Genomic DNA, 12,366 nt, shown 5'->3' on the forward strand with positions numbered 1-12,366 from the left:
AAGTCAATTGCAGATATAGAGAAAACTTTAAAAAAATTCATAATGTTACCGACTACTTCGAGAGAGATTTAAAATAAGTTTCAATGATATTTTGACGAATTTTGTTTAATAAATAGCTACTAAACTTGCACTAAAATATTTCACTCATTGTTTTTTAGATTACAAATAAATTTTTGGGAAAAAAATTAAAATTATTTTTTGTTAACTGACATCCCTATTCAAAACAATTTATGTTTCTAAGCGTCATGAAATTGAAACTTCGATATTTCTTCTTTACATCGAAAATTTACAAAACAGAATCAAACTTTGACAAATTATCAAAAATGCATAAACCATTACTTCTGCACTAAAACTTGCTTTATGAGTTAGGGTATTTCAATAAAGGTTTTCAGAATTCTTAGAATTAAGAAAAGTCATATAATCATCTGTTTATTGTCTAAATTAAACTTCTTAAAAATTATTTACAGATAAATTAAATAAACGTTTAAACAATGGCGATTTTTCAATCAAGCAATAATTAGTGTAATAAAAATATTTCTAAATGGTGAAGAATGGTTCTTCCCTCTTCCCAATATGTAGAATATATAAAAGTATTTTACCATCTACCAAATTCTTACATTCAAGTTTCGACATTAAATTCTATTCATTCTAGTCGAATTTGATGCGTATTAGTTTAAAAATAATATTATAAGATTATTTAAAGAAAATTATCGCCTTTTGCTATTTGCATCTAGTTTATTGTGGATCTCATCGTGCGTTTAAAATTAGAACATATGCTTAAAATATCTGTTTTCTGATATTTTAATTTTTTTTCAAAAATTAATAATTGCTGATAAATTAATAAATTATAAATCAGATTTTATAAATGAGGATTTTATATTATCTCCTATCAATTGAATATTTTGGCAAAATGTTGAAAAATGAATAAAACTGAAACATACCAGCTTGTGATTGTCTAAAGCATGGAACTTATTATTTTGTAAATTTTATATTTAATGTATTACGTCGACTTTTATGTATTATTTTACTTAATGTATTATTTATAGGCACTATTATGTATCATTTGGAAATGGAAATTTCTTTGGACATGGTCTTCTTTTTTCTGACACTAAATTTCTGTGAAAAAAAACAACCCTTTCTTTCACCATTTCATGATTTAAACTACTTTTTGGCTTATTTTAATTAATGTATTGATTTTAATGACAAAATTTATCGTTATTAAATAGTACGATTAGTATTTGCGTTAGATTACCTCCACGTGTACGAAAATATCGAAACATATTTTTAAAAATGTTAAGCTTTTGTATTAATTGCGGAAGACTTACAACTCTGCAATTATAGTGGACAAGCTATCTCTATAAGATATATGATAATTAAAAAGTTATTACATATGTTCACAAATTTCATAAAAATAACAGTTTTGCGCACTCACTTGACTATCAATGCCCAGGAGAAACAGCATAAAGAAAAACAACAGGGCCCACAGAGTGGCTACTGGCATTCGGGCAACAGCATCAGGATAAGCGATGAACGCCAAACCAGTACCTGAAAGACGTTAAAAATCAGATCAGTGCATTTGAAAACAGACTCTCTGCGCCAAAATTTCTGTAACACATGTATAAATATTGAATTGTGAGTGAAAAATTATAATTTTACCCTAATTCATGGGATTTAGGGAGTGATATAAAACAATGAATTTTTAAACTATGGAGCACTGCTGACATTTCAATTTTAGCCATTAGAATCAGCAATCTTCTATGAAGGAGACTATGGAAGAGTCCAAATGGTTATTTACAGATTATGGAAGCAAAATTAGTAGTATCGAGAAATATCTACATATAATAAAGATGAATGTGTTTGTGTGTTGGCGCTCCGCAGGCCAGACTGTTTGGCTCACAGGTACCAAATCTGGCAGAATATAAAGAAGAAATTCGATGATAGGACTACAAAAATTTTAAAGATGTTGTTTTAGAGCTGAAATCAATTAGAGAAAACAATATTTTTTTAAGGTTTTAGTTTTAGTTATACCAACTCCCGTTTTTGAAGCAATTCGAGTGTTATTTTCGGACGGACTTCATAATTTTGAGGTTCATAATGATGGTCAAACGAGGAGCCAGTTCCATCTCTTTAAGCGTTTGAGACACACCAGCAGGAAGATATTTATTTGACTGTCAGTATCAGCTTTAACGAGTACTAGGATATTTGGTATAATCGAGTTTCAAATCTATAATCAGGTTTGAAGTTGGAACCTTTCAAAAAGGTACTGAGACCACATTTAACCAGAACATATAATATGATATCTGAAAAAATGTTTGTTTATAAGGCTATTGCTGTGTTTGGAAAAATGGAAAAAATACTGAGTTCGTTGAATTGAAAATTCATTAAGAATTAATTTGGTTATATCGTAATATTTTGTTTAATTATCATTAAGAAAAAAGTGAATTACATTGAAAATAAAAGCTGAAATATTTGCTTTTAGGCATTTTTGAGGCTTGTAAATTTAGTACATACCAGACTCCACGACGTCATCTACGGATTTCTGGAGTTGCAGTGCCATAAATCCAAGCATAGAAAAAACAACCAGACCACTAAACAAACTAGTTAACATATCACCTATACCGATGATCAACACATCTCTAAAATGAGCACAAAACAAAATATGTTAAAAGCTGTTGAAATAGTGTAAGTAATTTTTATATGATTTTCTTTAAAAAAGAAACGAAAAACATAATTTCATATTGGTAAATTTAACATCATAAAAGTGAAGATTTTTTAATTGTATTTATTTATTTTATCTTTTTTGTTTATTTATTTTTATTCAATTTGCTTATTTTTATTTTATTCATTTTGAGATTTTAAGATTATTGATTGTCCAATAATGATTTTTGTGTAACATAATTAACTAGGCTTTTAAAATAAGACTTTAGATAATCATTTGATTAAAACCGTTTCAAGTTTTCTAATTTTAGCAAAGCATAGCATAAAATTAAGCAAAATAGTTTTATATCAACAAAATTATCCTAAACTTAAATTTCTAAATACTGAAGCATAGATGATATGTAATCTATTGTTCAGATATATTAAAATGAAAAAAAATTATTAATTGCTTTCTACAATAATGAATTCTTATTTCTTGTATAATGGTCATCAATTTTAATTTATAACGCAATTACTTTTTTAAACGAAACCAGGTATTTAAAAGTACAGTAAATTTTTGACATAACAATATTTAAAAAAAATGTTAGATAACATTTTAAAAATAATATTATCTAACATTAACCATTTTTAAAACAAACTAACTATATAATATTCAAATTATCAATTGCAAAATAGTATAAAGTTTTTTAATTTTTTATAATTTATATTATTTACTTTTTTATTCTGTGCAATAATCAACATTAAAGATTTCTAAATAATAATTCTAAAATCATATTAAAATGCTAACATTTGTTTAGAAAATAATTATAAAATAATAATTATTATTTTATTAAGATTAAGAAATTGTCAATATATGTTCTAAAACATATATTTTCGGTAAAATCGTAATTATAATAATCGAAAATACAGAGGAATAAAAAACTGTGAAAAACAAATATTGGAACAATAATAATTGCATTAATTTGTAAATTATATAAATGCTGACAAAATACAAAAAAAAAAAAAAAAAAAAAAATTAGAATCTAGAAAATCTATATCAAGAAATAATAATCATAAATTGATATTTCATAAGAAATATTCATATATTCGCAAACTATAATGAGCCTATAGTTGTGAAACAATTCTTAATTACGACATATCAGGAAATTCGTTGACGTATATTTAAGATAATGACCCGTTTATTCATAAATTGCGGATTTTGCAAATATAGGAAGTAAAAATACGGGAAATGTAGTTTCAGCTTAAAAAAAATAAATTTAAGTAAATAAAAACTGAAATGTTTGCTTTCGAAATGGCAATGGGTACAAAGGGAAATCCTGCAATGACATCAACCACCTGTGATATCAGCACACTATCAAATCCGCTTATTGCCAATACCTACTCACATTCATTCACAGGAAATACTACTTCATTCATAAAAAAAATTTCATTCTATGTCAACATAATCAATAAATAAAAGTATATTCCAATATCATATCTGATAAGCACTTACTTAATTAAATTATTGTGAAATTTGTTGTAACTGGCATAGGTTATCATTCCGCCTCCCGCTATACTAAATGAATAAAATACTTGAATTGCTGCATCTTGCCATACCTGTAATGAAAATCAAACTGGTTAGAATTACTTTATTAATAAATATATAAATAAAAATTTATAGCGGATATGATTAAGCGTGTCTACAGTGTTTTAATCACATCAGTGGAAAATCTTATCCAAAGAAATAATCCTTTGAAGAAAGAACTCTTTATTATTATTATTATTATTTCTTACTTTTATCATTTCCTTTTGGATGGAACCAATGCCTTATCGGAAGGATTTTCATCTCTAATTTTGGGCTGTTCTGTTGTCTTAAGAGGATAGATAATGTTAGAATTTTATTTCCTTGGTAAGTCTATGAATTTTAAATTAGTTAGATTAATGTTTCCGTTTTCAATCTGCAAGATACCTTAATCATAATTTTGACCATGATAAGGCATCATTTTTTAAGCTAATTTTACATTCATTTAACCGGAAGGCACTTAAGATACGGAAATGAGAAGCTTCCGGTATGGCAATTGGTTCTTGCTTTCATGGTGGGTTCAATAATAGTATGAGGTTTGCTATCTTCACTTTGATCACGGATCATATGTCTGCATGAGTAGACAAATAAACCGCACAGAAACGGGGCTATATTATGTTCACCACAGAATCTGTTTTAATGTTCGAGGCGACTCAGTTATTCAGATTGACTTGGACACTAAGGCAGGGTGGAAGTCCTTATAGTTATCCTCAAGATCTTCAAATTTTTATATTAAATCAATGTGAAGACATTTGATGCATGATGGCAAGCTTAACTTACAAAATACTACACGTGTGATGGTAGGATTGAAATTTAAGCCCGTGATCCTCTGACTCTTCATCCGAGTTTTTATTACAAAGCAAACACAATTCCTCTCTTATAGAGTTAATCTGAAGGGATCTTTAATCACTTCGAACTGAATTTCACTTCTATTGTTAATGGATTAATGTGCTTGAAGTACGTATTTGGATTTTTATTGACTAGATAAGAATGATAATCCCATAGGTTGTTGAAAAGGATAATAAATTTTACTGTCCAATTCACAGGAAACAGAGGAGAATCTTCCTATTCTTCCGTTATTACTTTATAAGATTTTAACATAAAAACTAATGAGGTGAAATTTTCTCTCAAACGCCTCTAAGGCTTTTAAACTGAGTTTCGAAAACAATAATACTCATGAGAAATTTCATTATTTTCTGGAAGTTAGAAAATAGTCGAAAGATTTCCGAACCGAATTAATATTTCATACTAAAATTCAACGACAATTCGTTGAATTCTAAGACGAGTTTCTTTAATATATTGAAATTTCCAACTGGCAAATTCGTTGATACTCTATAAAAAAATCAAATAATAATGATATACATTTATTTATGATATATCATCATCAAACAGTTATATCATAAATAAATAAATTCTTTTAGCCATGAACTTGATTCGACTCCTCTCAGATAATACAGCGTTACATGTTTTAGAAAACGCATAATCATAGCTCTAACTAACTATTTATGTAAGTGCATATTCATTTCAGATTAGATTGTCTAGTAATAATTTAACTTTTTTAAATTCTGGGAGAGAATTCGAGAAAAATGAAATTTTATCATTTGTCTATAATTTTTCATTATGAAAATAATTGTTGAAATATAGCCTAAATGAAAATTTCAATACATTATTAAAGATTTAATAGAATATTTACGATAAATTTGGTGGTCATTATTATATAAAGGACTTGGTACAATTGGCGCACGCTTTGATTGCTTTCATATTAACCAAGAAGTACTATCGCGCCACTGTCGTACCAAAATGCTGTATGGCAATATTTTAAAAACACTTTATTAGTAAAAATATTTGCATATGTAACATGCATCTGCTTTCAAATTGTTGTACATGATTTTAGATTGTTATACATGTTATTAAGGAATGCAGTATGTTGTTAGTGATTTGAACTATTTCATAAAAATTTCGTATGTTTTGGCTTGTGCAGTCTTTGATATAAGATATTTTGAGATAGAAGAAATGATTTTAAAAAATTTATTTAGGATTTAATGATAATTTTAAAGCAACGTTTTGTTTTCGTCAGCTCATGAACTTTTATTCTAAGCAGTCGGTAATTAATCTTATATAACTGCTTCTATAAATTCTTATTAAATATTTCAAAATAAAAATAAAAAGGATATCTATTTCGTTTTTAATAAGAGAATATTATATTATGTACGTATATGTAGAATGCTAACAATTTCGAAGAAACACTGATGTAAAAATGAAAATAATTATTGTCAGAAATGCTCATGTGACATTGTCAGAAATGCTCATTTAATATAAATGAAATTATAATAACAGAGAAAAAGAGACGAATTTTTTAACTTTTCACAGGCACACACTTTATGCTAATATGGAAGATTGAGTGTATTTCCTAGATACGCCATTATAAAATATTAGTTTCAGGTGAATTATTAAAATTAGGTTGTAATTGGGTAAACCTAAGGTAATTGGGATTTTTATTTGAAAACACTTTGTTCATTTATTCAAAATCTAGTTCTGCTTTTCTTTTCGATATTTTTGCTTTTAAGTTGCTATGTAAACCGGGGAGGGTTCACCCCAAAATTTTCTCGCATACCCTCTAATAAACTTGTCGTGCCATAGAACGTCTTGCATATCATTGGCGTACAACAGTTACAAAATATTAACCTTTAAAAGGAATTTAGCATTTTTTCTGAATCTATCGTGTTGTCCTTGAAGAGAGTTTTGACGACTAATCCCTAGCATGGGTTAATAGTTTCAAAAATAGAATTTGTGTTTTATTAGACACGTTTTTTTCAACCGATTGAAACAAAAAAAAAATTTGAAACAAAACTGTACTAGTAGTCACAAAATCACATATGCAATTTAATATTTAAGTCATTGCGCTTCTGAATTATCGAATATATAGTTTCTGAAAGTACAAACCGACAGAACCTGTCGCTGAATTTGGTTCAAAATTTGATAAGTGTCTATACTATAGGTGTTAAATCTATATTCCGAATCTTATCTATCTAGCTGTCTCCGTTTTATAGTTAACACGATAACTTATATTCAAACAGCAGAACAGACAACTCAAAATTTGATAGAAATTTGCAAATTTGGTGTAAAGACCATCTGCAAAATTTCAACCATATAGCTCAAAGCATTTTTGAATAATCTTTGTCATAGACAGGCAGACAGACAGACATAATGTTAAAAATGTGTTTTTCGAACTCAAAAAGGTCTGAAACGTAGAAATTTGTTAAAATTTTGAGTTCGAATTTTTGACGATTATTATACTTTCTCTGTACTATGTATACGAGAAAGTAAAAAAGTAAGTTGCTACTCGCTTAACATATTCTTTCATAGAGCATTTGTCAGCTTTCGTAGATGTTTCTTCCCAAGTAGCTTTTTTTCACTGTTTGTTAAAAGAATAATGTAGCGATTGACTGCACATAATTAAGTGTTGTTGCATCATTTTTAAATAAATTAATTTTTTTAAAACAACAAAGAAAGGAAGATGCAGCAAAATCTTAAATTAACGGTCGCGCGTATGTTTGAATTACAAATAGCAGCTGCGCTGTGTTCTATTACCATCTCGAATTCCGAACAATTCGTGGAATAAAAGCTATAAGAATAGCCAAAGTCATGCGTTCGTATTGACCTGTAGTAAAAGATATATTGAATAAAATTCTTCTCTAATGGCTCTCTCGCATACGCTTGTCCACGGGAAAGTTAAATTATATATTGTTACAATACCCAATGCATTCATGTAATTAAAAAAAATACATTCTGTCAATTTTTTTTCTGAAAGCATTCAGATCTTAAAAAAAAGAAAGGAAAAAGAGGAAGAAAGATCTTTTTTTAAGGCTACAATTTGTCCTGAATACACATGATGTATTTGCACGGTTGAGAAACTGCGTTTTCACTTTCAGAATAAGCCAGTAGCAAAATAAAAAAAATTATTAAAATTATTAACTGCATGCAAAATTAGACATTTAAATTAAAACGTACAAAAATTATTGACATTCGAAGGCAATACGCATTCGTGCGATTTATGCCAGTCACGTTTTGAAAGCGACAAAATGGCGTCAAAACACGCTCTTGCCAATTTTAGAATCTTTCCAGCAGTTTGTCTCAACTCCTGCACAATTAAAAAATTTACCTTCAAATTATAAGTATTGCCTTTTTAATGAGAAAATCTATTATGGTAATTTTAGTCAGTGTTAAATGAAAATCTACTAGAATCAAGTAATGTAAACAGTGAAATTTTAATTAACCTTTTCTGTTATGTATTTCTATTTATTGGAAGCACGAATGTTCAAGAATCTTATTTTAGCGAAAGGTTTCGTTTTTTTTAAAAGAAATTACTAATCATATAATACTGAGCAAATGTTTATAAAATATCAGCATTAATGAATTTTTCAAGCAGATATTTAGTAAAACTTCTAAGAATCTACTATATCTCTATAATTTAATTAGTAAAAAATCCAGATATTGTAATCTCATTGAAAACTCTTAATTCACTGTGTCCTTTTTCAGTCAAAAAACTTTTGAATGAATTATATTTTCGCTACTTTTAAAGCATTAAAATAATTTTATATAGTTTAATTGAAGTATTTCTAACTTAATAATTATTTTATTTTATCAAATTCTCAGTTTTTTTTAATTTCCTTTCTTCTTTCTCAGAAGATATAATGGTTTTTAAACAGATTATATGAATCGCCAATTAGCAAACATAAACGATATGTTTGGTGTTAGAATAACACATTTGGTGCCTTTTGGCGATCAAAATTTTATTACTCCTCGAAGAGGTTTTGATTATAAATTGTTTGCATTAAAGTTACATTAACACCGTGAATACAGTTACTGGTATAACTCTAGAATGAAGGCCAGACAACAAAATTTGATTGAAATCTACTTAATGTGTTCCTTGAAATCGTCGCCAATATGATAACTATAGCAATATTAAGCATCTTGATTTTTGATTTGGTGGCTTTGGCATCCTTGGTAATAAGAAGAGACACATTAAAATAGATTTCAACCTAAAATTTTCTGAAGTTCTTAGGACTAATTCAAGTAAAACATTTTAATATTAACTGCATGTTGTCGAAATCAATATACACTACATCATAAGGAATTACACACAGATTTTTATACTCCTAGTAAACCTTGCGTTTGAATAATTCTAACAGATTACCTGAATTTCCATTAGTTTTTGGAAATCTGGAACTAGATAGAAATACATTCCATCCGTGGATCCTTCAAGAGTGACCCCTCGAATGAAGAGAATGACTAGAATTACGTAAGGAAAAGTTGCCGTGAAATACACAACCTGAAAAGAGAGAGTAAAATATAAGTTAAAAATATAAATAAGATAAGATTGTAAGATATATAATAAAGATATATCGTAAGATATGCATTGCGCAAGAATGAAAAAGTAAATAGCATCTGATAATTGAATCTTTTGTGATATGGATTTGATTTCTTAATCAGAATACAAAATCTGTTTAGAACATTTATTGTTACTTCGACTGGCATAACAACGTAAAAGGTATTTGAGAACGTTTAACCATTTCATTGAAATGCCGTATTCTACAAGCTACTATCAAGTTTTGGAACTTTAAAATTATATTTAAGTCACACGTAAGAATCGTTATTCGATATAAAAATTACGAGGAATCTACAAACTCAAATCTTCTATTAAATCTTAATTAAAGCACAACAACACTTTTTTCGAAATCGGAAGAATCCTTTTATTAGATAGTAAAGAAAAGTTAAAACAAGTTCAATAATTAAAAGTTCGAAGGTCATTTTTGTCTTTTAAATTCAATATATATATATTTATTTGCTTTTTATTATAAATTTAAATAACAAAAATTTTTAACTTCTATGAACGAATCATTCAATGCCAAATAAAACAAATGTTATTAAAATTTATTTATTAATTTGTTTAATTCAGTATATCGTATTAAATAACAGGTTTTGTGGCATTTAAATCATGCATATTTTTTAATCTTTAATTAAAACTTTTATTCTTTCTTATTAGATTCGAAATCTTAAGGCGTTATATTGCCCTACAATTAAATGTATAACTTTGAACTCAAATTCATTCATATCTACATACACTACACACATTTCTTCCAATTTGTGAAGAGTTATTGCTACTATTCTTAGGTCAAGTATTTATCCAGTATTGTCCAGATTATACAATTCCATCAGACGTCCTGTTCATTATTTCAAGACCTGAATTCTGCTTCCCTTAGCAATAAACGAAGAGATCAAACGGTGATAAATTATTATCGAACACAAAGCGGTCTTTATTTCCTCCTACGAGTTTATTCAGGTGGTCATTTGAGTAACCCAAAATTACACCGAATTAAATGATTGTCTGGATCGTATATCTCCTCGAAAATATAGCTTCGTTTTAGGGTTAATGGACCGATTGTTGTAACATTTTTCCATACTGTCATTAAGGACAGACCTTTTCAAAAAAAATTGTGTTAGATGGAATTTGCTTGATAGTTGCAGGTATCTTTTTATCGTTATTAATATAAACCCTGTTAGTACCAGTCTCATTAGTCACTTCTAAATACTTCTAATAATGACATTACTATACACTTTTCAAAATTATGAAATAAGATCATAATAGTGATTCAAAAGGGATCGAATTTGATAAAATCATTCATTCTGTTTCTTTCGTATATTATTAAACTCAAATAAATGTAATGTAATATTTCTTCCACGATTATAACAATAAAAAATTTCTCCCTTTAACGTGTTTATAATTACTTTCATTTTATAAATGAAAAAGAATTGAAGAAAAACTTAATGTCTGTTATTTTCTTAATGAACTTATAGGAAATAAAATTTCTTTAACGTATTTGGATTATTACATCTATGTGTTTAACTGCAATGATAATGCTGAATATGTTCATGATTTTGAAATCCTTTTTCTGGTGCAGCACTCTTATCTCTGATTGATCCAACATTCATTTCCGTTTGCAACATTCATTCCGTCAAACCAAATGTTATCTCTGCATGTCTAATAGCTTAGAATAACAAACTGAACGTTCGATATAAACTAAATTTTGAAATAAAAAGAAACTTTTAAATATGTTTAATGAAGTGAATTTAGTTTAAAAAAGGTTTAATCATAATTAGCTTCTCTTATTACATTCTAAAGAGAATTTTCTTACATTATAAAAGAAGCTAAAGAGAGATTCATATATAGTGTCTAACAATTCACAAGACATGAGACTTTTCCCATACCGTAACCAATTCACTGAGTTTCCGGTTTACAGTTTCGATTATTATTTGGTAGGCATTAGTATATAAAGTATATCCTAGCAAACTTTCAATCTATAGCAAAAGTCATTTTGCTATAGATAGTAGGAGGGAGACGCATCTAGGGCTCTTTGTCAGTAAAAAGGAAGAGAATGAGAAAAAAAGGATATGCCAAATGAAATGTATTACACAAATTCAATGGAATACAAATTTATATAAGCCCACATGAAGGCCTAATAAGGCAAGCACAACAGCCCATTTGCATGACAGATACGATGGTGACAGTACAGCAACAAGTTTTGAAGTATTTAAAGTTGTCAAATGAAAATACCATATGAAACAACATGCGCATTAAATATGCGTTGCATGCTTTGTCTTTTTTCTTTTACCTAATTTTTTTTCTTTTACTTTTGAATAAATTTTTTCCTTCTTTTGTCTAATTTTTTACTTTCTTTTTTTTTTACCTAATTTTTTTCTTTTACTTTCTTTTGCTTCTTCTTTTACCTCATTTTTTTTCTTTTTCTTTTACCTAATTTTACTTTTAATTCAGTACCAAAGAATCCCTTTTAACATTTCCAGCTTCATGGTCTATTGGAAAAAAAATACCTTCTTTTCTATATACACATAAAAATAGTAAATTACATTTCGGCACACTTGCATATGTGAATACATTATTTTCGAACCATATGACAGCGCAAAAGCCATTTCTACATCCCTTTGGAATTCTATATTAATGATTCTGAATTATCTCAGCTTACATTTTTCTCTAATTTTGATAAATATTTCAAAATCTTTTTAAAAATATTTTACATCAATAATTTTCATTGTTTTTAGGTTCTGATTTATATTCTAGAGTGGGGCGA

The 12,366-nt window shown here is 27.8% G+C and overlaps 1 protein-coding gene across 6 annotated transcripts in view; it reads right to left on the reverse strand.

Annotated features, from left to right (window-relative positions):
* Positions 1-12,366, reverse strand: part of LOC129963044 (sodium- and chloride-dependent GABA transporter 1-like) — a 101,960-nt gene that overhangs the window by 12,752 nt on the left and 76,842 nt on the right. For all 6 annotated transcript variants that reach the window (XM_056077060.1, XM_056077058.1, XM_056077056.1 and 3 more), the window contains 4 exons: positions 9,417-9,551; positions 4,151-4,254; positions 2,512-2,636; positions 1,433-1,545 (listed from right to left, as the gene is read on the reverse strand). In XM_056077060.1, the coding sequence (XP_055933035.1) occupies positions 1,433-1,545; positions 2,512-2,636; positions 4,151-4,254; positions 9,417-9,551 (477 nt within the window). The remainder of the gene's footprint in view (positions 1-1,432; positions 1,546-2,511; positions 2,637-4,150; positions 4,255-9,416; positions 9,552-12,366) is intronic.

Source organism: Argiope bruennichi, chromosome 3, assembly GCF_947563725.1.
Source record: "Argiope bruennichi chromosome 3, qqArgBrue1.1, whole genome shotgun sequence".
Taxonomy (NCBI): domain Eukaryota; kingdom Metazoa; phylum Arthropoda; class Arachnida; order Araneae; family Araneidae; genus Argiope; species Argiope bruennichi.